The sequence below is a fragment of the Pimephales promelas genome, chromosome 1, assembly GCF_988280905.1.
Source record: "Pimephales promelas chromosome 1, fPimPro1.hap1.1, whole genome shotgun sequence".
Taxonomy (NCBI): Eukaryota; Metazoa; Chordata; class Actinopteri; order Cypriniformes; family Leuciscidae; genus Pimephales; species Pimephales promelas.
Genome location: NC_142769.1, coordinates 44687205 through 44713231, shown reverse-complemented (window position 1 = coordinate 44713231; position 26027 = coordinate 44687205). Strand labels below are relative to the sequence as shown.

Below are 26027 nucleotides of genomic sequence, written 5' to 3'. Positions count from 1 at the left end.
TTTATATCTCGCAATTCTGACTTAACACGCAATTGCGACTATATATATCAATCAATTCTGACTTTATATCTCACAATTCTGACTTTATAACACGAAATTGCGAAATTTATATCACGCAATTCTGACTTTATAACGCAATTGCAACTTTATATCACGCAATTCTGACTTTATAACATGCAATTGCGACTATCTTTCAATTCTGACTTTATAACACACAATTGCAACTTTATATCTCACAATTCTGACATTATAACACGCAATTGTGACTTTATATCACGCAATTCTGACTTTATAACACACAATTCTGACTTTATATCACGCAATTCTGACTTTATATCACGCAATTCTGACTTTATAACACGCAATTCTGACTTTATATCACGCAATTCTGACTTTATAACACGCAATTCTGACTTTATATCACGCAATTCTGACTTTATATCACGCAATTCTGACTTTATATCACGCAATTCTGACTTTATATCACGCAATTCTGACTTTATAACACGCAATTCTGACTTTATATCACGCAATTCTGACTTTATAACACGCAATTCTAACTTTATATCACGCAATTCTGACTTTATATCACGCAATTCTGACTATATATCACGCAATTCTGACTTTATAACACGCAATTGCGACTTTATATCACGCAATTCTGACTTTATAACACGCAATTGCGACTATCTTTCAATTCTGACTTTATAACACACAATTGCTACTTTATATCAGGCAATTCTGACTTCATAACACGTAATTGCGACTATCTTTCAATTCTGACTTTATAACACACAATTCCGACTTTATATCTCACAACTCTGACTTTATAACACACAATTGCGACTTTATATCTCACAATTCTGACTTTATAACACACAATTGCGACTTTATATCTCACAATTCTGACTTTATAACACACAATTGCGACTTTATATCTCACAACTCTGACTTTATAACACACAATTGCGACTTTATATCTCACAATTCTGACTTTATAACACGCAATTGCGACTTTATATCACGCAATTCTGACTTTATAACACGCAATTGCGACTATATTTCAATTCTGACTTTATAACACACAATTGCGAATTTATATCAATAAATTCTGACTTTATATCTCGCAATTCTAACTTTATAACACGCAATTGCAACTTTATATCACGCAATTCTGACTTTATAACACGCAATTGCGACTATCTTTCAATTCTGACTTTATAACACACAATTGCAACTTTATATCATGCAATTCTGAGAAATAAAGTCAGAATTGCGAGATAAAAAGTTGCAATTGTTTTAAATATAAAAAATACATAAAAACAAAAAATACAAAATGTTTCTTGATCCTCATTTTAGAATGATATCTGAAGGATCATGTGACACTGAAGACTGGCGTAATGATGCTGAAAATTGAGCTTAAAACACAGGAAAACATTACTTTTAATTAATGAAAAAAAATTGCACAAGTTATAATATTTTACAAACTTACGTGCACAAATAATTAAGTTTTTACTGCATTTTTGGTCAAATAAATGCAACTTTGTGAGCAGAAGAGACATAAAAACATCTTATTGATCAGAACTTTTGAACAATTTGAACTTTTTTTTTTTTTTCGCTTTCCAACAGACAAATTATAAGATGAATTGTTTGGTCAGACCACAAAAATACAAGTTTTCTATGTTGGAGATATTTCCAGAGGATTGGAGGATACATGAAGACCCCTCTGCTTCATGAAGCTGTAGTGAAAGTGAACGAGCACTGATTGATTCTTGAGGTCAAAGGGAGTAATTTGAGGCGGAGAGTGTAATCAATGATGATGTCATGGGAACAGAGAGCGCCCCCTTCATTTGGCTGATGTTTTTATATTAATCACGCGTCGTTGTGTGTAAAGCCGGTAAAGTACAAAGCAATGTTAAAGGTTTATCCATAACTAGGACAGTCATTGTTACTCGGCTGAATAGATGGAAAACCACTCAAGAGAGATGGTCTATGGGAAAATAATATCCACCTCTTTGCTTTTGTCCTGCTTATTAGCATTGTGTTAAAGGGGTCCTATTATGCTTTTTTACATTTTCAACTTTCTATAGTGTGTAATGTTGCTGTTTGAGTATAAAAGTTACTCCATTCTCTATATCAGTCTCTATTCTGAACTCCGACAAACACCTCGCTTGTAGACACGTCACAATAATCCTCATTTAAATAATTCCCGCCCAATAGTCACGGTTTTGGTGAGGGGCGTGACATTTGCAAAACACACTCGAAGCAGCTGACCAATCACAACACACTGGTCCAGCCGACCAATCAGAGCACACTGTCCTTTTCAGAAGGAATGGTTTCATAGAGACAGGAACTAAACAGAGCGATACTGACAGACTGGGGATAGAGGTGCTGCAACAATGTCAAATATGTGAAAACCTATTCGAGTAGACGCCAAAAACAAAATCAGGACTTTGTAAAAAGGTGCTTGTTAAAATCTGCTAGATTAACTCTAAAACGAGAATGTGAAATTGACCAAAATAATCATATATTGACGGTTGAATAAGAAACACACACACACGCAGGGTCAAACTGAGAATGTATGAATAGGATGACACGGCCATGATCACAGACCTTTTCCCCCCTAAATGATCAGAAAGAAACAGTGCACAATTAAAGCTTTTCGTCCAGACAGACAGGGAAAATAAAGAAACACACACTATTATATTCTGAGCACCCAAGACAAAGATGTGCATTTACCCACATGACTATTCAAACAGACGCACTTCATCAAATTTAGTCACACACACACACTGGATGCTTTTGTAAAGGTCTGTCCTTAGTTTTCTCATGCCCCGCTCCCTGCATCTCTGCCATGACCCCGAAACCGTAATTATACTCCCCGTGTGACCTAAAAGTGCCCTGCTTTTAAGTGTTTTCCCTCAGCCTGTGATCAGATTTCGGCACAGTTAAATTAGCCGTCCTGTCAGCCATCAGGGAAAGGAAACCTCAATTCCTGGAGGAGAATGGACCGTTTTAGACAGTTACCACACAAAAGCATGAAGATGACAGAGGAAAAAAGCATTGGCGCTCAGTCGGAGAGATTGCAGAAATAAAAGCAGCCGTTTAATAGACACTCCGCCAAATGTGCTAACCTCCACTAGGCAACCTAAAGTATCATGTTATCAGTTAAAAGATGGTTGTTAGCTGGCTATATATTAAAAAGATCTGGTAACCTTAATTTATACATGTGATTCTCACATGTATATCACATCAATTCTGCTTAGAGATGCATGAAATATATATCAGCAAAAAGTTTGGGTTTTTATCAGTATCGGCTGTGGATAGGCTACTTGTTTACATACACTCTTTGTATGTAAACAAAGTGACCAATCACTTTGTTCAATGTAAAAAGTGACCTCTTTAATGTAATCCGGTGCTAATGCTGTAAATAAGTACATCCTCTAGTGCTAATTTACAGCATCAACACAAGATTACATTAAAGAGATAGCATTTTTAGAATATAATATAGAACAATATATAATTGTTGTTATTAATATGTGACCCTGGACCACAAAACCTGTCATAAGTAGCATGGGTATATTGGTGGCAATAGCCAACAAAACTAATGGGGGAAAATTATCGATTTTTCTTTTATGCCAAAAATCATTCGGATATTAAGTAAAGATCATGATCCATGATCTTAAATATATAAAAAATATATTTTTTGTAAGTGGATGCTGCAAAATCGCCAACAGAAATGGAAACTTTAAAGGCGATTTTCTCAATATTTCGATTGATTTGCACCCTCAGATTTGAGATTTTCAAATAGTTGCGTCTCGGACAAATATTGTCCCATCCGAACAAACCATGCATCAATGGGAAGCTTTTTTATTCTGCTTTTAGAATAGTATAAATCTCAATTTAAAAAAAAAAAAACCCTAGAAGACTGGTTTTGTGGTCCAGGGTCACATATACACTAATTCAGAATCATTACACTACAGAAAATTAGTAATAAGCCTGGCAAGAAATCAATCAAATGAATCAGTGATTTCAACTAGTGAATAAAATAATCCAATTCGCTAAACTCAATCCAAAATTGGTTAATCCAAAAAAGTTACATAAATAAATAAAATAAAAACAATTAAAAAGTAATATAAAATAAAAAGGGTTGATACAATTATAAATCATAATATGAAAACATAATAAATTAAATTAGAAACTAAAATTAATATATATATATATATAAATAAATTTTAGTTTCTAATTTAATTTAGTTTCTTAATTTTTTTCAACTTTTATCTTATAATATCTTATTTTTTTCACCATTATTCATCATATTTTAATAAAATGTTTAATTGTATTCACAAAATATGCTGATATTTATTAATTAACTAAACACACACACACACACAGTGTATTTTGTGAATAAAATTTAAAATTAAATTAAAATAAGATGAATTAAAATTAAATTAAAAAATGATGAATAATGATGAAATAAAATGCTAAAAAAATAAAGTTAAAATTAGAAACTCAAGTAGAGTCCACACATGTTCTGCGCGAGTGGCTCTCCGAGCACCACAAGCACTTCAAGTGGCTTTGGCCTTGTGCTAACATGACAAGCTCCAAGAGCAGCTCTTGACTGCCGAGATGTCTGTGGTTTCCAGATGAAAGCGCGAGAACTAGATTGATGTGAGCGCCGCCAAACGCCACCTCTGGGACTGTGAGAGTTCAATCAGGAGGATTAAGAGACACATTCAGACCAAACAGAAAGCAGGAAATGTTTCGGCGTTCGCACAAGTGCTGCTTTCAAGACGAAGAACTCGACACGTTTTTCCAATGAGGGCTCCGAAAGCTCAGCGCCATCTGCGCGAAAACAAGAACGCACCACTTGATGACACTCGAGCCGTGGTTCTCAAAATAAACAGTTCACTTTTAGTTTCAACATATTCCCACAATCTGCCATCTGCAGGGCCTGAGTCAGCTCCAACAGACGGGGTGATGTGGGTCTGTCTTCTCCTCACCTTCACCAGACAGCTGTCTGCTCAGCCTGAATACGGGATCTGACCCTCCTTCTCTGATCAAATATGAAGAATAACTGCTTCTTCAACCCTCTCTTCATAACCTCTAAAATCTCCATTTTACCAGTGTATTCAGCATGGTCTGTGGTTCTAATGTGGGAAATGAAAGTTCAAATCCAGACTACATCATGTCCTGATCCAGTTCCTTTACAACAGGGCTTTCCAGACTGGGGCTTGTCAGAGAACTTCAGGGGGTTCGTGAGATGATGAAAAACGAATAATTAATCAAATCACTCAAATGTAAAATTAGAATAAATAGTTTAAAAATAATCAACTATAAATAAAACACTTGCTAAAAATATAAATATGTTATATTTAAAAGATTAGGTGTATATTAAAAAAAATATTTGTTTACCTAAATGTCATGTGACCATTAACCAACATTAGAGAACCGTGAACATTGTTGATGCATAGTGACAGTGGACACTTAATTTTTTTTTAAAGTGTGTTCTTTTTTGGAGTTTCTAAGTACCAACTACTATGATATTACTGGATGTACTATGAATACAATGGTACATATATTTTAGTAGCATGGTTTATAATAAAGAACCATATATTACCAAAAGATTTCATCATTGTATCACTAAAAAGTGCTGTGGTGGTACCATGGTAATAATGCTATCAAATGGCAGTACTATACTAAAATTCTATATACTATACTACTATATAAGATTTATATCCAATGGTACTCCAGAATGCAATTGTACTAGCATAACATGTCTAAAAACATAAAAGCACCAAGGCGTATGTCCCAAAACTGATGGGATTGCCAAGGATTATCATCGTAAAAAAATATGGTAATACCATAGTACTATTTTGTTCAGTGTCCTTCCTGTTCACTCTCAATAAACAGTTTAAAAAGGCATATGCTTGATATTGATGTTAAACTGACCCAAGGTCATGGGTTTAAATACTCTACTTTTTTTTGGAAATAGGCTCATTTTACCACTCCCCCAGAGTTAAACAGTTGGGTTTTACCATTTTCGAATGTATTCAGCCGATTTTTTTGATATTTAGAAGAATATCAGTAACCAGACAGTTTCTGGTCTCATTGACTTCCATAGTATATTTTTTTCCTACTATGGAAGTCAATGAGACCAGAAACTGTCTGGTTACTGATATTCTTATAAATATCAGAAAATCGGCTGAATGGATTTGAAAACGGTGAAACTCAACTGTTTAACTCTAGGGGAGTGGTAAAATGAGCCTATTTCCAAAAAAAAGTGGAGTATCCCTTTAACTCCAAGGGAAAATACATGCAACACAATTTGCGTCTGGCAAATTCGTAAAAACGCTGAAATAAAAATGCTGTTAAAATGAGCAAGGCGACAAAAAAGTGAAAGTAAAACAGAGATGATTTATGAATCTCTGCCCTCTGAGGTCAATGTTGGATGACCCTCGGTTGTAAATCAGGGGCTCTTTTTAAAAATCTCCCATATTGCAATTCACATAACAGTTCATAAGCTTTTAAAAATCAATGCAATGAAGCGGTAAAATAACTGAAGTAAAAGTCATTGGATGTGGTCATTTTAATTTGCACAAATGGACCATATGGAGTATATGAAATGAAGTCTGGGTTAGATTGGACGTCACTAATTAAACGTAGACGAGATGTGTATCTCACGCTCCTTTGGGTTCGGAAAGCCCCACAGACCAGGATATTTAAACGTCCAATGATGAAGTGAATGAACGAATGCAAGGTGCTTCGATTCGTGGTGTCGCTGCAATATTCACTGCTGATATTATCGGGTCACGCCGACACATTTCATCTCCTCCCTTCCTTCTCTCATACACACATCCGACCTTAAACATATTCAGTGCGCTGCCACTTGTGCTGGGCTCCACATGTAATACATAATTAAACAGCTCCCCTTATCACCTCATCTCCAGACAAGCAATAAGCGGCCTGCCTTTGTGGCTTTGACGTGCAGAGGATAAGACCCGGACACGAGCAAGAGAAAAGACTGGGTGTGCAGAGGATAAAAAAGATTAATAAAGAGAAAATATGAAAGGTGTTTTCAGAAATAAAACTGAATTCTTCCTAAGCTGAACTGGAAGTCTAATGTAAACTCTGTATCATAGCAAATAAAAATGAAAAGCCTGCATCATAAACGTGATGCATTGACGAGATTGTGAACAGGTCTTAAATCCAAATCCAAAATAAGTCAAACCTTGCAGTAGGAAACATTATATGCAACAACAATAGCTTTCTAGCACAACGTATGCCAATATAAACAAGTCATGAATCCCAAATAAGTTGAAATGCATTAACCCTAAAACCGTATTCTGGACAAATGTGGGCAAAATAGTTTTGATTTATTTAAAAAAAAAATACTTCCCTTGATCTGAGCGGTACAAGACTTGGCTATTTTCCTAAGTTTGCCTCATGAACACACACAATTATTTTTTGACTCAATTCTACAATGTTACGTGGGTGAAAAAAAAAAAACTCCTTAATCTTGTATTTGGGTCAAAAATGGGCACCCATAGAAATGAATGGGAAAACAGTAATTTAGAGCATTAAAATAAGCCAAAATAAGACACCAGGTGACAGCAAAGTCACTTCATCTTTAGGTTTTAGCTCTAAGAACTTATTGGAATGATATTTTAATGTAGTTAAAAAAAAAACTAAAAAAAAACCAACATAAAAATAAGCATAATTTACATAGAAAATATGGTACCTTTTGAAGTAAATAAATTCAAAAACGCCCCCAAAATAAAAAAAAAACACCATAAATGGATAGACAAAACTTTATGGAAGACAGTGCTATAACATTTATAATAAATAAAGATTAGGATCACACCTGAGTCCACTGTGCCCACATTTGTCCACAATTACAGGATTAAGGGCTATAAAGTGAATACCGTTTGAGGGCTACAGACATGGTTAAACATCAACAAACCTGGTTCAATCAGGTGAGACATACTATGTCCAGAAGCTAAGGATTTTTTGACCTACAGCAAGTATATTAAGTCACTGGAAATATGCAAAACATGCAAAAATGGCAAAACGTTTTTTTTTTTTTGTTTGTTTGTTTTAACACAAGCGCAACGTTTGCATAGAAAATGTGTGGTTTGCAAAGGGTCAGATTGAAAACAATCTAAACAACATACGCATTTTAAAATGTTTTAGTAAAATATTGCATATAATAATAATAAAATTGTGTATCAAGTGCAGGTGACAGTTTACTAAACTTTGAACACGTGTATTTTATCATTTACCATTATTACTATTTATGTATTGCACTTTTTGAAATTGTATATTTTTGTATAAAGTTATAAACAAAAATATTGAATGGTTTTCTGATGCAACAAATGATTAATAAACTTTGGATCAAAACTTAAAAATACAAAGCAAACCAATAGTCGACGCAACAGCTACTCAAGCCCACAACCAAAGGAAGTATTTTACCAGTTTCATGCTGTGATTGTTTTGATCCCTGCGCCACAGCATCACACTCATCTTCCTCAACCCTTTATCTTCCTCACTTCACCTGCCGGCCGTCCAGACGCACGGATCCCATTTACAATCCATCAGAGCAGCATCCATCACAACCATCCACAGAGAGAGAGCGCTTTAGAGGAGGAGGAGGATGAAAGATCCATGCTAAAGGACGCAGGTTTGAAGGAGAGTTTGAGAAGAGTGATGGAGTGGATGGTGGGACCAGAGATTGAGAGAAAGAGAAAGTAAAGCAGACAGAGCTCTCACCGCTAGTGTTGTGCCACGCTGAAGGCAGCTGCCTCCGGTCTGAAACACACACACACCAGCTGAAGGGGGTGGGGAGGAGACACCAGCTGGGTGGATGAGGGAACCCCTCTTTACCTCCCCCATTACACCCTCTCCCTCCACTGAAACTATTAACCAACTCAATATCATCAACAAGTGAACTCGACCGCATCAGCTAAACACATTAGCTTTCTGATATAATCTTTAGCTCAAAGAAGCTAAATGTCATCAATAATTAAACAGAAGTTGCGAATTGCGATAGTCTTTTCTTCCGTATTGTGATATTAATATGAGTGAAAATGCTTTTCGAAACAGAAATGTAGGGTGGGACTTGATTTTGTCTGTCAGGAATTGATTGGATGATTGACAGTTTTTCATAAAAAATAAGAATTGTCCATTTTGACTTCAAGGTGACTTTAAAGATGGGGATTGTAAAATTTGATTATATATATATATATATATAAGGGCTGTCAAACGATTAATCGCATCTAAAATAAAAGTTTTTGTTTACATAATATATGTGGGTGCACTGTGTATAATTATATATATATATATATATATATATATATATATAAATAATTTTGTATATATATATAAATACACACACATGCTTGTATATATTTAAGAAATATTTTCATGTATATACTGTATATAGATTTATATATAATTTATTTTATATATAAATATTTTATATATAAATATTTTTTTTTTTTCTTAAATATACATGCATGTGTGTGTATTTATATATATGCAAAATAATTATGCACAGTGCACCCACATATAATATGTAAACACAAACTTTTATTTTGGATGTGATAAATCGCGATTAATCGTTTGACATATAAATCAGTTTTCTGTTCTTAATTTAATGTTTCTAATTTTCAACTAAACTAACTAAACACGTCATTTGTCACCTGTCAGTCTGATTTGTGAGTCTTTTTGATTGATTCATTAAAAAGAATTGGTTCAAAAGAGTCATTTATGCACACAAAAAAAAAAACGGCCAAACAGATGTGCTTTCGTAAGTGTCTATTTGTATTCAATCAATCAATGCAAACTTTCTAAAACTGTTAAAGATCCGAACATCATGAAAATCATTTGGTTCCATATTTTGAAAAATGTCTGTGCATCGTCCATACAAAGCAAGTCAATCTGCAATGTCAAAATCCAAAACAACATCAATATCGTTTGCATTCCACAGGGGGAAAAATCCCTTTATGATATTTTCTCTGTATGTGAATAAGATACAAGTACTGGTCTTACGGGTGTTGCTTCATGCTTACAAGCATATAAGTATGCAAATTGGTTCAGCTTAAGTTGAAATGTGCTAGGCAGAAAATAAATCATCTAAATCCAATCTATTTAACAAACACATAAGCATACAACCTCATACTGCTATTACTACTACTATATACTGTACTATTCAGTTAAGAGTCTATGACAACTAAACATATGATCTAGATTTCCTCACACACTATTTGTGCAAATACACTGCATTACAGTTTGAATATTTATAAGGGTGATGGCTACTAAAGCTAATCTGATAGTAAGAGTTTCATTAAACACACTCTAGTGTGCAAACACAGTGAAGTAACGGACAGTTATTCATAATATGAATAAGAAAATGTGACAAGATGATGAATTAGACCAGTGTGAAAAGGGCTGATCCACGCTTCAGATCTGTCTGCTGTTGCGCAGCACTTGTGTAGACCCCGAGGCTCTGGAAACACACAGGTCAGAACCTCTTTTCCTCTTTTCCACAGTTGTGGTGATGGAGTGTGTGGTACAGACTGCTGGCATGAGCTGCGGTGTGGAGACACGAGGTGTTCCCCATGTTCAAGCTCTCGCCAAAACCCACGCCAAACCACAAATTACAAGCCAAATTTCAGTTTCTGGGGATCGCCCAAGTTTCTGCCCTCATTCCCACACTAAAGAACCCTAGAGGCTGCAAAAGCAAGCATGTGTTTATATATATATACAACACACACACACACACACAGGGCTTCTATCTTCAGCAGATGTTTTGAAACTGTGACAAAGCGGATCTACTAGAGCTTGAAGAGATTTTAGGAGCGTTGGCAAAGCTACAGTGAAATTAAAGTGTGAAATGCACTTCAAGGCTGTACTTCATGTAGAGTTCATTTAAGTCAATAAAGTTGGGGGGAAAAGCTAGTCTAGCTAGTCTAAAGTTACTAAAAAAAATACTGGATAAAATAAATAAATAAATAAATAAAATGATAAATAATATATATTTAATTTTGATCTAATAATGTATGAAAGAATTCATTTTTCAAGATATATGTATGTAAACTAAATACTAATAAAACTAAAACCATTTAGTATATAGTATTATTTATACCAGTATCTAATTATATTTTGAATACGCTTCTTTGTTTATATTTTCAGTTTTCATTTGAATTTAATTTGACATTTAGTCATTGTTATGTGATTTTGTCTTTTTATTGTTTTTTTCCTAATATTTTTATTTATATGCTTATTTATGTGTCAGTTTTTGTTTTAAGTACTTCAACTTAGTTGCCAAACAGCATGTAAATGTTAAATCTATCTATCTATCTATCTATCTATCTATCTATCTATCTATCTATCTATCTATCTATCTATCTATCTATCTATCTATCTATCTATCTATCTATCTATCTATCTATCTATCTATCTATCTATCTATCTATCTGTCTATCTATCTATCTATCTATCTATCTATCTATCTATCTATCTATCTATCTATCTATCTATCTATCTATCTATCTATCTATCTATCTATCTATCTATCTATCTATCTATCTATCTACATATTATCTAGCTATATATATACAGTATATAACTTTAACTTTATTGCAATTTGAGCTTTATTTGAATGAACAAAAACATAAACATAGGCATTGACATAAACCATAAACATAGACACCTTTTAAATATAGCATTTTAGTTAGGATGCATTTTTTTATGGATAAACATTACTGTATATCAATCCTACAACAGTTGAGTCGCATCTCAAATGATGTATATAACCGTTTTCTCCCTCATTTAAAGCTAATTGCCTCTTTACAACTCAATCAAAGTCTGAGGAAAACACATTGAAGATCTCAGCAGATTTATTGTGCTGCTGTAGTGCGAGTGATATGTGGCGAACGCTACATGTGTCGGGCATAGTGAACAAGCTCATTAAAAAAACAACAGCTTTGAATCACAGGCTACGCTCGCCATTCATTCTGCCGATGGATGGTCAAATAAATCGGAGTATGTGTGGACAATGCAGGGGCCTCACCCCGCGGAGAGCGCTCTTTGTTTTGGGAGACCCCCATCATCTGCTTTTCGGGAGGTTAGGGGGAGGATAGGTCCCCACTGCCAGGCTGTTAGGGGGTGGGTGGGACATATGGGCTTTCTGGGGCTATGACACTAAAATCAGGAGGGATTCAGAGGCACCCTGGGTCTCCAGAAAGAGAATAGAGCCTGTGGTGGAGGGGCTGGAGACACTCGTAAGGAATGTCCAACTGCTGATGTCATGATTCTAATGGTTTTCTAATGGTCTTCCTTACAAACTATACCATGGTAATGCCAGGTTTTGTTAAAATACCAAAAAAAAAAAATTGAAATGGCAAAAAATTCTTAAAGCTTCTTAGAAAGTTTGAATTATTAGATGTATAATATTTGTTTGTGGTAATATGTTTTATATACATACATATATTAATATTTAAATAAAATCAATTTATATAATTATTATATTGTAATTATAAGTATAATCTATTAATTGTAAATAATTACTATTATAAAAACAATAAAATCTTACAATATACAAAAACATATGAATATAATATTGTGGTATTTTATGCTGTTTTGTAATTGTTGTTATGGTAACGTTTGATATCTATAATAGTATATTTTTCAATATATTATACACTTACATAAATAGACAGTTTAAATAATAATATATGTATTTTTTCTGTCTGTCTGTCTATCTATCTGTCTGTCTGTCTGTCTGTCTGTCTATCTATCTCTCTCTCTGTCTGTCTGTCTGTCTGTCTGTCTGTCTATCTATCTCTCTATCTGTCTGTCTATCTATCTATCTATCTATCTATCTATCTATCTATCTATCTATCTATCTATCTATCTATCTATCTATCTATCTATCTATCTATCTATCTATCTATCTATCTATCTGTCTGTCTATCTATCTATCTATCTGTCTGTCTGTCTGTCTATCTGTCTTTCTGTTCTATCTATCTATCTATCTATCTATCTATCTATCTATCTATCTATCTATCTATCTATCTATCTATCTATCTATCTATCTATCTATCTATCTATCTGTCTATCTATCTATCTATCTATCTATCTATCTGTCTTTCTGTTCTATCTATCTATCTATCTATCTATCTATCTATCTATCTATCTATCTATCTATCTATCTATCTATCTATCTATCTATCTATCTATCTATCTATCTATCTATCTATCTATCTATCTATCTATCTATCTATCTATCTTCTGTTGTTCCATCCATCCGTCCGTCCATCCCTAGAGATCCAGTTGATTCAAATATAAAAATGTATCATACATAAAATTTGCTCCTTTGCCAAGATTTAAGACAAAAATGATGCAGTCATGATACAAATGTAACTAATGTTAGATGTTAGTACATGCACAACATCACAGTAAGATCTGTGGGTGGTTGCCATAGTTACCAGCCGGCTAATGAAAGAGTGTTTTATCCAGAACTCATGATGAGAACTGATGTTAACAGGCTGCTGGAATAAGTTCCTCCTGCAGTGTTTCCTCTGCATGTTGATGAGCTTCGCTTGCTACATTTCATGTCAAATTAACCACGACACAGCCAGCAGTAACAGTGATAATTCCCAATAATTATTCCTTGCATATAACATAGTACAGTATGTACTCACAGGCATCAGTTTGGTTTAAAATGTGCTGGGGGCAGAGACACATTCGGAAGTGCATTTTCAAAAGTGCTGGGTACAAACTTGTCAAACTGTGTAGCCTCAATCAATCAACCTGAATCATTTCAGTCAAAAACCAAAGCCAAAAACATCACATCTCACGCTTTCAAAATGAACCGATAAAGCTCAAGCACTTAAAACCTCATCAGCTGTGACTTTTCACCTCGACCTGTCCTGTACACAAATGCCTGTTGACCTTTATACTGTTCACATCGCCCACGTCACGCCAGATCTGCGGTCAAATTACCAAGCAGCATCCGGACACATAACCACATGTTCCTCGGCGTGTGGCGTTTCTATGATGGAGGACCATAAAGAGAAGACAATAGGGCGGGACTTGAACACAGACACTCAGGACCACAGATGTCTTGATTGACATGTCCAAGGACAGATGGAGGAAGTACAACTGAACATATGCAGATCACAAAAAGACAGACCCTCAGTCTAGAATCACACGATCTAATCAATGTCTCTAAAGTTACTTATTTACATTACATTTAAAGCCAATTCAAAATCGACCTTTAAATTTGAAAATTGAGAATCGAAATTTAAATTTATACATTCGGCAAAAATACACGTCGCCACCATTATGACTAAAAGTTGCTTTTTTTTTTCATACTTTAATGTATGTAATTGTACGTTTTTGCATTAATCATTTAAAATATATAATTACAAAGGCTTTATTTTGTGCAATTCAAAATAAAATAAAAATATTTAAACAACGAAAAACAAATCTTTCTTCATAATCAAAATAACCTGACTCACTTTTCTTGATCCAATCATTTCCTAAATGATCAAATCAAGTCCCAAAATATTTTCAGAAATACATCACATTAAAAAAAAGTTAAAATCATTTTATTGTGACTTCAAGTTGTATAAAAAATAAAATTAAATAAAGATAAATAAATCTTATTTAAATAAAAAAAATTAAATAAATATTCTATAAATAAAAAATTATTATTAAATATTTAACATAATTTAATTGTGGTTATTAAATGTACAACATAATCAATATTTACAATAATCTTATGATGCTTTTGTTTCACATAAAGTAAAAAAAAATAATTGAATGTCAGTAAAACAATCCTTTGGGTTGCATGCAATTCTGCAAAACTATAAACATCTTCAATGTTTGTGCTGTAAATGGTCCTCAGAGGAGTCCAACATCTAAATAAACGCTTTCAAATCTTCTCTTCAAACTGAGATGCACAAATATCCGCACATCTAAACCATTCTCTCCTTTAATCTATTTCGGTCTCTGCAAGTCCCGTTATGCCCAACATCATCTATTTCATATGCAAATTCTTGCAAGACACTGCACTTTAAGGAGAAGGAAAAAAAAAAAGAGAAACTTTATTTGATGCACCGAGATTGGCTGTTTGTTGAGTTTTATCGAGCAGGACGGGTTGCAGTCTTTCTTTTGAATCTCTGATAGGAGGCCTCAAAGGAAGCTCTTGCGTGCACACACAGTTTGTCATGCCTTTAGGACGCCTGCTGTTCACACATCACCAAAAACAAGCTGCAAAGTGTTTAAAAGTACTCTCACACAGAAATCTGCTTAATATCGTTCCTGCCATGAGGGAACAGTGTGTTAGGCTATAGTAGAAACAGACGGTGACAGAAGGTATTGCGCTCTCAATGCATTGAGATTTAGCTGACTCTCTGCATTTTCTGGCAGAAAAAAATAAAACCGTATTTTTTACGGTAAAAAACGCCAGCTGTGGTTGCCAGAACTTTACCGTCAATAATACGGTAGCAACGTTATTCATTTTACAGACTTAACTTAAAATTTACAGTAATAAACTGTATTTCATTATCTGATATGATGTAAATTTACCAACCTATTGAAGAATTGATATCTGTTTTGTACCATTGCAATACACTGACAACCAACAATCATCACAGCAGTGATGAGTCACATGATCAATCAAAGCTCCTCACAAGCAGTCTTACATTAGAAGACTTGTATAAAGAAGCTACACAGTGTCATTCACACAAACATTAAACACCATCATGGTAAAAAATAAAAAATGCAATAAACGTGAATTTAATAACATAAAATGTAACATAAACCCCTTATGTACATAACTGATTAGAAAAAAAAACAAGAAAACTATGAGGAAAAAGTTATTTCAACAAAAATACATCAAATGTGAAGTGTCACACACAGGGAATTGTGGGAATGTCAATTTATGGTTTTTCTCTGTAAATTATGCAATGATTTGTTCCTTTGCAATTTCAAAAACTGTAAATTTAATGGTATTTTACAGTAAAATTACATTATAAACTACCAAGAGATCTATCACAGTTATTTACCATATATAGTACGGAAACTTTCTGTTAACTTTCTGTTGGCTACAAAGCTCAATTCTCCAAAAACACATCGTAAACAGAAGTTCACAGAGTGCTTACACTCACGGGAGCGTTTTAAAGAGAACAGCAGATTTTGTCACATTTAAAGGGATAGTTCACTTTGAAAATTTTTTTTTTTATGTTTTAGCTTACCTCAAGGGCATCCAAGATGTAGGTGTCTTTGTTTCCGCAATAGTTTCAATTTTTATATTTTTAGGTCAAACCATTCTTGTCTGTCATATAATGCAGGTCTATGGTCACCACCTCAAATAGCATGCACAGAGAAGTCCAAATTAAACATGCTTTAATGACTCATAAATGCAAGTACACATTGATGGCCTAAGAAACGAAACGAGCGGTTTGTGTGAGAAAACGAACAGTATTTATATCGTTTTTACCTCTCGTAACCACGTCCAAGTGATCCGAGGGCACGAGCGCTTTGTGGCAGTGGTTACAAGAGGTAAAAACGACATAAATACTGTTCGTTTTCTCACACAAACCGCTCGTTTCGTGTCTTAGGCCATCAATGTACTTACATTAATTTGGACTTCTCTGTGCATGCTCTTTGAGGTGGTGACCATAGACCTCCATTATATGACTGACAGACAAGAACGGTTTGACCTAAAAAAAATCAAAATTGAAAATACTGCGGAAACAAAGACACCTACATCTTGGATGCCCTTGAGGTAAGATAAATCATATCAAAAATGTATTTCAAAGTGAATTATCCCTTTAATGATCACACAAATCTCTGGCAGAACAAAGATTCATTTCCCAATGCAGGAAAAACCCTGGCAATGGCATAAGAGCAATGCATTCTGGATAACATTACACCGGTCCTTAAAGGAATACATTTGTTTAAAACTGAATAAAGACAATTTTTCCTACCTTTGTGGTGATATATTTTGAATGTATAAATTCAAGTGGCCATCAGGTGAAAGCCGAGCAAATGCATGGCTCTATTGTTATGTTAATATCCTTTATCTTATTCAGTGCTCTAGTGCAGACAGCCAGTCCACCATATTAGCAAATTAAAAACCACTATCACCTGCAAATCAATGTGGAGAAAGAGGAAAAGCCAGAGCCTCAGGGGCAAAGAGCATTAAAGTCAATGAGCAGGAGCACACAAGCACAGGTTTCAGTCAAAGGGCGAGTGTGTGCCAGTGTGATACTGGAGAGGAAAATACATTGTTAGGGGGGTCACAGTTATAAGACCCAGACAGTGGATTTAGACCCTTCAACGTAAGAAGAAGGTGCTCAATATGCCAACTGTAAAACGTCATTTTTTTACATTTTTACATCAGAAAAGAACTGAACCACAAAAAAGTGCAAATACAATATACATATTGAATAAATAAATAAAGGCTTAAACATAAAAAAGGTGTGATAAAGAGCTGTGAATAGTATATAAAAGGCATAAAAAATGATATATCATCAAAATTTAAAGTTATCAAGAGTGACAGTAAAGATTTATGGTGTTACAAAAGATTTGTATTATAAATATATGCCGTTGTTCCATTCAAAAGCTCCTCTTTTCCGGGGAAAACAGCGACAAAAACAGCTGTTTTCATCAATAAGAAATGTGTGCAATTTTTGGAGCAGCAAATAAGCATATTAAAACGATTTCTGAAGGATCATGTGACACTGAAGAGTAATGACGCGGAAAATTCAGCATTGCATCACAGCAATAAATCACATTTCGAAATACATTCAAATAGATGTGATATATTCATTTGAAATGGTAACACTGTCTCACGTTATTAATAATACGGTGCATATTTTATGTAAATTAGCTTTTAAACATCTACTAATTTGAAAAAGAGTAATAAATTGTATTGTGTAGTAGATCAGTTCATTAAATGGATGACAGCGACAAGATTCAGTGACGTTTAATAACATGCTTCTTATGTAATACATGTGCTTACATGGATCTAATCTCTTTACCAGAGACGGTCACAAATGCTGAAAATATGCAGTGTTTGTATGTGTTTATTTTATATACACAATCTCACTTGCAGTGTTTATTTGACGCATTCAATGATGTCCAAAAACCAGACATGACCTCTCTTTTCTGGCTTGTATAATTGTTTTAAAGATCTTGTTAAAACTGTGAATTCAAGCTCATAATAATAAATTAAATCACTGATATCATTATGGGTACTTACTTATGTGAATATAACAGAGGGAGAGACAGAGAGAGAGAAGTGCAGTACATATTTCGAGCACTAGAGAGCACTGTTGACCACCATCAATTGATTGAGTGTGCCTTCTTCCCTGACTTTCATTCATCCATTCTTTCCCTCAGCAAAATCCCTTTAATCTACAGTATGAACTCAACAACCTCATGAGTTAATTGAGTGGATTAGTTTCATACTTTGGCTAGCATTTTACACTAGACTTGATCTTAAAGTCCTCATGAAGCCAAACATTTTTTTAAAATCCATGTGCCCTCATAATCTGTCTCTAAAATAGCTCTTACAGAGACATATCTTCTCTTCTCTTATGATGTTTACTGGCACGAGGGCGGGGCAACCTGTCACTCACAAGGCATCGACCAATAATCGACCATCCAATCAATTCCTGATGGACAAAATTAAGTCCCGCCTTACATTTTTTTCTTATTCAAGAAAATAAACGTCACAACAGGGAAAAAAAGACTACCGATTTTATATCATTGATGCAATATTTATGCAAAAAGTGATTTAGTGTCTTTCTAATATGCTAATTTGGTGCTAATCAGTGTTGAAAACAGTGTCGTATGATATTTTTGTGGAAATCGTGATGCTTATTATTCAGGATTCAGGATGGAAAGTTCAAAAGAACCGCATGTCTTTCTTTCTTCCTGGAATGCCAAAGCAAAAGAAAATCTCTAGAAAGCAGGACAGGTCCACATTTAGCTACTATGTTGGCTGTATCTCACACACACACATACTATCTATACTCACACATGCATCATCTTCTATCTCTAAACACAGACCGCCAGCACAGCTGATCGACACACACACGGCTAAATTTACTGTTTCTCAGTATAACACTCGGTTCTGCTGAAGCCTGTGTCAATGAGCCAGAGCTGCAGATTTCAATGTGCATCGTCAACAAAATGATTGTGCAATGGTGTGCAGTGAATAATAACTTAAACCACAGTCAGATCCATGTGTCACACATTCGAAATCATGCATTTTTTTTTCTTCTCGTTACGTTCGCATTTCCAAAGGTTAAGGTAGGGTTCTTTCAGATCAGTTTGAGTTCAATCTGTACCCTCCTATCAGACACACACACACACACTCTCTCTCTCTCTTCATTTGACAAAGCCTTAAATGGCATTTGAACATGTTTGCAGAGAGAGAGAGAGAGAGAGAGAGATGTCTCCTGGGTTGCCTAGCAGACTTACTAACTCAAAAATAAACCGAGCCACCCTGGCTTGCTTAGATTTGACTGGAGAACAAACACACACACACACACACACACACACACACACACGTTCAACGCCAGCAGGCTGATAAAACTTTTCAAATAGCCTTTCAAAACAAGTGCCGTGGTATTACCTTTTATTCCATTATCACTGAAATACCACGGTTTCTGGAAGCACCTTACAGTAAAATGGTAACAGAATATTCTAATTGTTCAGTATCATGGTGTGTATCAAAGTACCATGGTATTACCATCACTGAACCATGGTATAACCACAGTATTATGTTGTAAGAGAAATATACACAGATTTACTGCTGATCTATCTTGAGCATTTGTATAGAGCCATATAAGGCAAAGACATCCTGACACTAGGGATGCACAATACATTATATTGGTAGTGTGGATGTTTTGAATTGATCAGTATCGATCAATATTGGATACACACACACAAATAATGGGCAATATTTAATTGTGCATTTAAAATGTTTATTTTTATTTTTTTTTTACATTTGATTAGCTTTGCCATCATCAAACGCTCACTTAACCCTCAGGTGCTCTTCGGTCATTTCTGACCGAAAAATTTTCTGTTTTGAATTTCTAAAAATCACAGCTTTATCGGAATGTTATGAAACTTGGTGACTTTTATGGCATTATGTATTAAAAAAAAAAAAAAAAATTGAGGTCATGATCCGAGCATGCTAAGTGGTTGTAAAAAAATAGTCACACTTGTTGTCTTCGGTCAAAAATGACCGACACATTGGAAATGAATGGGAAATTGACCAAAAAAAAAAAATTCTCTGAATTTTTGTACGTGCAATCTAAAAATCTCCCACAATTCTAAAAAAAAAAGTACACCGCAGGAAAGGGGTGACACTCTACAACATCTAGAGTGCAAAACAGACAAACCCACACAGACAAACACACTTTTATACACATACACACCAATAAATTTTGATTAAAAAAAGTATGTTTTGAATTTTTAAAAATCACAGCTTCATCGGAGTGTTACGAAAAAAACATAGTCACACTTGTGGTCCTTGGTCAAAAATGACCCCCATAGGAAATGAATGGGAAATTGACAAAAATTGAGATTGTTTCAACTACATATTTAAATCCACAAAAAAAAAAAGTGTTCATAAACATCTGGGGAATTCACATGCTTCTCCATAGAGAGCTGTACATGCCATCTAGTGGTTACACCATGATTCTACGCTTTTTCTCTATACTGTAACCAGATGGTGCTAATTTTCTTCAAAAAAAATTGTTTTTTTTCCTGAAGGCCTAGACTCTATATTAAACTAAAATACTGCATTAATAATTTTTTGAAAAAAATTATATATATATATATATATATAGATAGATAGATAGATAGATAGATAGATAGATAGATAGATAGATAGATAGATAGATAGATAGATAGATAGATAGATAGATAGATAGATAGAAAAATATATATATTTTTCCATGGCAAAAATAGACCATAAATATTGCATAAATATTAATAAATTCAATCAAATTGTCTCAAAATAATAAATTACAAAGAATAAATATTATAGAAAAAAAATAAATTGCATTGGTTTTACTGGGATGGAGGAAATTTAATTTTTAGGTGTCCGGTCACTTTTGACCGGGAAGATAACAAGTGTGACTCCGAAACGAAGAGCACCTGAGGGTTAAAGTTAATCTGTAATAAAAAAATAAAAAAAAACAATAATAATTTAATACCTTGAGCAAATTTCAAGATTTAGACAAAATAATATAGACGTAATTTGATTCAATTATATAATTTGATAAAATCGTATCAGGCACAAATGTAATATTGGTGCATGCTAACTTTTATGCAATAGTACTGTAACTGACCATGTTTTAATCTAAAACATAAACAAACAAAAAAATGTTTTACCATTATTTTAGATATGGCATCATAACAATAAACTTATGGTAGCAAAAACGACTACAAAAAGTAGCATGCAAATATCACTGTAGATGAATTTCTGTATTATCATACATATTATAGTACCATGGTATTACTATATCACTGTACCATGATACTACCAGTGCATATATATATATATATATATACACTCACCGGCCACTTTATTAGGTACACCTGTCCAACTGCTCGTTAACACTTAATTTCTAAGCAGCCAATCACATGGCGGCAACTCAGTGCATTTAGGCATGTAGACATGGTCAAGACAATCTCCTGCAGTTCAAACCGAGCATCAGTATGGGGAAGAAAGGTGATTTGAGTGACTTTGAATGTGGCATGATTGTTGGTGCCAGAAGGGCTGGTCTGAGTATTTCAGAAACTGCTAATCTACTGGGATTTTCACGCACAACCATCTCTAGGGTTTACAGAGAATGGTCCGAAAAAGAAAAAACATCCAGTGAGCGGCAGTTCTGTGGGCGGAAATGCCTTGTTGATGCCAGAGGTCAGAGGAGAATGGCCAGACTGGTTCGAGCTGATAGAAGGGCAACAGTGACTCAAATAACCACCCGTTACAACCAAGGTGGGCAGAAGAGCATCTCTGAACGCACAGTACGTCGAACTTTGAGGCAGATGGGCTACAGCAGCAGAAGACCACACCGGGTGCCACTCCTTTCAGCTAAGAACAGGAAACTGAGGCTACAATTTGCACAAGCTTATCGAAATTGGACAATAGAAGATTGGAAAAACGTTGCCTGGTCTGATGAGTCTCGATTTCTGCTGCGACATTCGGATGGTAGGGTCAGAATTTGGCGTCTACAACATGAAAGCATGGATCCATCCTGCCTTGTATCAACGGTTCAGGCTGGTGGTGGTGGTGTCATGGTGTGGGGAATATTTTCTTGGCACTCTTTGGGCCCCTTGGTACCAATTGAGCATCGTTGCAACGCCACAGCCTACCTGAGTATTGTTGCTGACCATGTCCATCCCTTTATGACCACAATGTACCCAACTTCTGATGGCTACTTTCAGCAGGATAATGCGCCATGTCATAAAGCTGGAATCATCTCAGACTGGTTTCTTGAACATGACAATGAGTTCGCTGTACTCAAATGGCCTCCACAGTCACCAGATCTCAATCCAATAGAGCATCTTTGGGATGTGGTGGAACGGGAGATTCGCATCATGGATGTGCAGCCGACAAATCTGCGGCAACTGTGTGATGCCATCATGTCAATATGGACCAAACTCCCTGAGGAATGCTTCCAGCACCTTGTTGAATCTATGCCACGAAGAATTGAGGCAGTTCTGAAGGCAAAAGGGGGTCCAACCCGTTACTAGCATGGGGTACCTAATAAAGTGGCCGGTGAGTGTATATACAGTATATACTGTATGAACAGTTCAGATGCAAAAGCCTTTTTTGCAAAAGTGCCATTTGAAATTTTCTTCTAGAATGATAATTTTGATCAAGCTTGTATATTTAAGTTTAGTAATTTCACTTAAATGGCAATTAATAGGTAATCTTCATTGCAATTAAAGTGAAATTACTGAACTTAAATATACAAGCTTGATCAAAATTATCATTCTAGAAGAAAATTTCAAATGGTACTTAGAGGCTTTTGCATCTGAACTCTTCATATACATTTTTAACACTATATATATATATATATATATATATATATATATATACACACACACACACACACACATACATATATAGTTTATATGTATATAAAATCACTTTACACGTAAATAAAAAGACCCAAAACGCCTCACACCACTAAACACACACACACACGTCAGTCTAACCTGTGTGTCCTCTTCACTGTCAGTAGGCTGGTGGTGTTTGCTGGTGAAGCAGGGCCGGGGGGCCACAGCACGGGTGGGCACCTGAGGGATGGGGAGGGCGCTGTGGATCGGCTTCGGTAGTCCGGACTTCATGTTAGTGACCACCAGGATAGCAGGCATCTTCCCCTGGACCCACAACCAGCCCAATATATCTAGCCACACACTGTAGCATCAAGCGTCCTTCAGATAAAACCTTATTCCCAATAAGTCCAAACGGCCCTCTTCTTCAAAAAAGAAAAAAAAGAGGACGAAGCAATCCACCTGTATGGTGACCAGTCCAAGACGCCTTTTCAAAATCAAACGTGAATCAGTTTATTTCTCGATTCAATTCTATCCCGGTTGTTCCTGAAGTAGCGCACAAAATCCACAGCAGGAAAAATCCCAGTATCGTGGAAAGGGCAGGAATATAGAAGAGCAGCAAACGCATGACAGCAGCCAATGGTGCTCAGCTGGTGACTGCAGGGATTTCAATACACTTGTCCATGATCTCTCTCTCTCTCTCTCTCTCTCTCTGGGTTTAAACTCGAGCAGGTGTGGCTTTCAGACGGCAGCACTAACTAGTGGCTCATGCCTGACACCAGTGTATAAGCACTAGTTTTCTCTCAGCTGTGTGGTGCACACTCCCATAAACACACACACACACACACACACCTCCCATCTAGGACGTCAGAGCAAATGAGCGGTGTGAAACAGCAGAGGCTGGATATGATTAGCTTGTGTGTGTGTGTTGAGCATGGAAGGAACTATGCATGTCTTACATGTGCGAATACTGTAGATTCGAATTGACAGCTTGTGTGTGTAACTCTCTCTGCATTGTGTGTGTGTGTGTGTGTGTGAGAGAGAGAGACGCAGTGTTCTCCATGTTGTGGGCTTTCCTCCAGGCACTCTGCACGCAGTACAAGTCAAATGAGGCGAAGGTTACTTGAAGGGATTAGTAGATCTCATATTTCTGTGTTTTTTATTCATTATTTCTTCCTCATTCATCACTGCAGAGATCCACATCTATTGCTCTGTCTTTGTCTTTAATGCATTATAGAATGATGAAGCGGTTTAGAGAGACATTGGAAGAACATAAATCCTGCATATAAGAGGTTTTCATTTACCTTTCTTCAGCAGATGCTTTTATCCCAAGCGAATTATAGGCTACATAATACAAGCACACATGGTTATTCACCTGATGTGTGTCAAAGCTATGAAATATTTATTGATAAAATTTGGTTACTAAACTTTCTATTAATCAAAGAATCCTGAAAAAAAAGATCAGTTTCCACATAATTATTAAGCAACACAACTGTTTCAGAAATGTTTTTTTTTGAGCAGATATATGCATATCTAAATGCTTTCTGAAGGATCATGTGACACTGAAGACTGGAGTAATGACGCTGAAAATTCAGCTTTGAATCACAGGAATAAATTACATTTTAAAAGATATTCAAATATAAAACACTTATTTTAAATAGTAATAATATTTTTAAAATATTACGGTTGTACTGTATCGTTATAATCAAATTATGCAGTATTAGTGACCAAAATAGACTTCCTTTAAAAGCATTAAAATAAATTTGACTGACCTCAAACTTTTGAAACATTGACATTAAAAAATAAATAAATAATTAATTCAATTTCTGGATCTTATACCTAACCCAGGCTTTCTCACTTGAACTCACCCTAACGACAAAGGCAACACTGTATATATATTTTATATAGTTGCCTTTGTCGTATAGTATAGTATAGTACAGTATATATATATATATATATATATAATGAATATTACAGGGTCTGGTTCAGAGCCTTCATTGATGATGATGCAATGTTAAAGACAGAATGACACCATCTGTTTGAAAACACCACTTATATATGCATTGATTATAAGCATGAACCAATTGCAATATAATACTCAACTAATGTCTATAATGACTTCTGGATCAATATCCCACCATCTGTAGCGTATATCATGAAATTTTATGATCTTAGGGCTGTAAGAGAGGCATTAGGGATAGTTCGCCAAAAATTGAAAATTCTGTCATCATTTTACACATTCTCATGTTGTTCAATTTTTTTAATGAAAGTCAATGGGGTTCAATGCTGTTTTGGATCTCATAGATTTTATTGCATAGACAAAAATGATTAAAGCGTTCTTCAAAATATCTTCCTTTATGTTCACAGGTTTCGAAAATTTCTGGGGCCTAAAGTCTCAACATGATCTCAAATTATATTATCATCACTAATCATAAAGGATCTTGGCATCTTTAATTTAATTTCCAAGACTTCCCACCATCGACAAACCTAGTTATTTACCACCACACCCATACGATAACAGTTGCATTTCAGAAAACTATGACCAAAGACAATGGATGTTACCCGAGAATGACGAAGATGTCAATTTTAGCATACTGACGGCATCCAATTCAACTCAACATTTCAAATTCAGGTTAATGGATTGGTTGAGATGCTCACTCATAATCACACTGACAGAGTTCAGTCATTTGTGAAATGAAAGGGAGTGAAGTAATGAGAAGATTTGGGGTCTCGAGAGTCTTGAAGTATTCCCAGATCAACAGACTGTGTGCCTCCTAAAGCCAACACGCACATAATCCTCTTACCCACAATGTAAATGTGTGCATTTCGCATCTCTGTGTTTATGCAATTATACAAATTTGAATACATAATCCTACTAGTATGAAATGCAAAGAAAGGGGCAACTAGAAGAACAAAAGGCAAAAGGC

The 26027-nt window shown here is 35.1% G+C and overlaps 1 protein-coding gene across 5 annotated transcripts in view; it reads right to left on the bottom strand.

Moving 5' to 3' along the window:
* Positions 1-26027, bottom strand: part of nav2a (neuron navigator 2a) — a 273752-nt gene that overhangs the window by 99749 nt on the left and 147976 nt on the right. The window contains exon 1 of one of the 5 annotated variants that reach the window (XM_089130013.1): positions 23263-23935. The exons of the other annotated variants lie outside the window; for them this stretch is intronic. Within the exon in view, the coding sequence (XP_088986139.1) occupies positions 23263-23421 (159 nt within the window). The 5' untranslated portion in view covers positions 23422-23935. Of the gene's footprint in view, positions 1-23262; positions 23936-26027 lie in introns of those variants that run through there. 5 annotated transcript variants of the gene reach the window in all.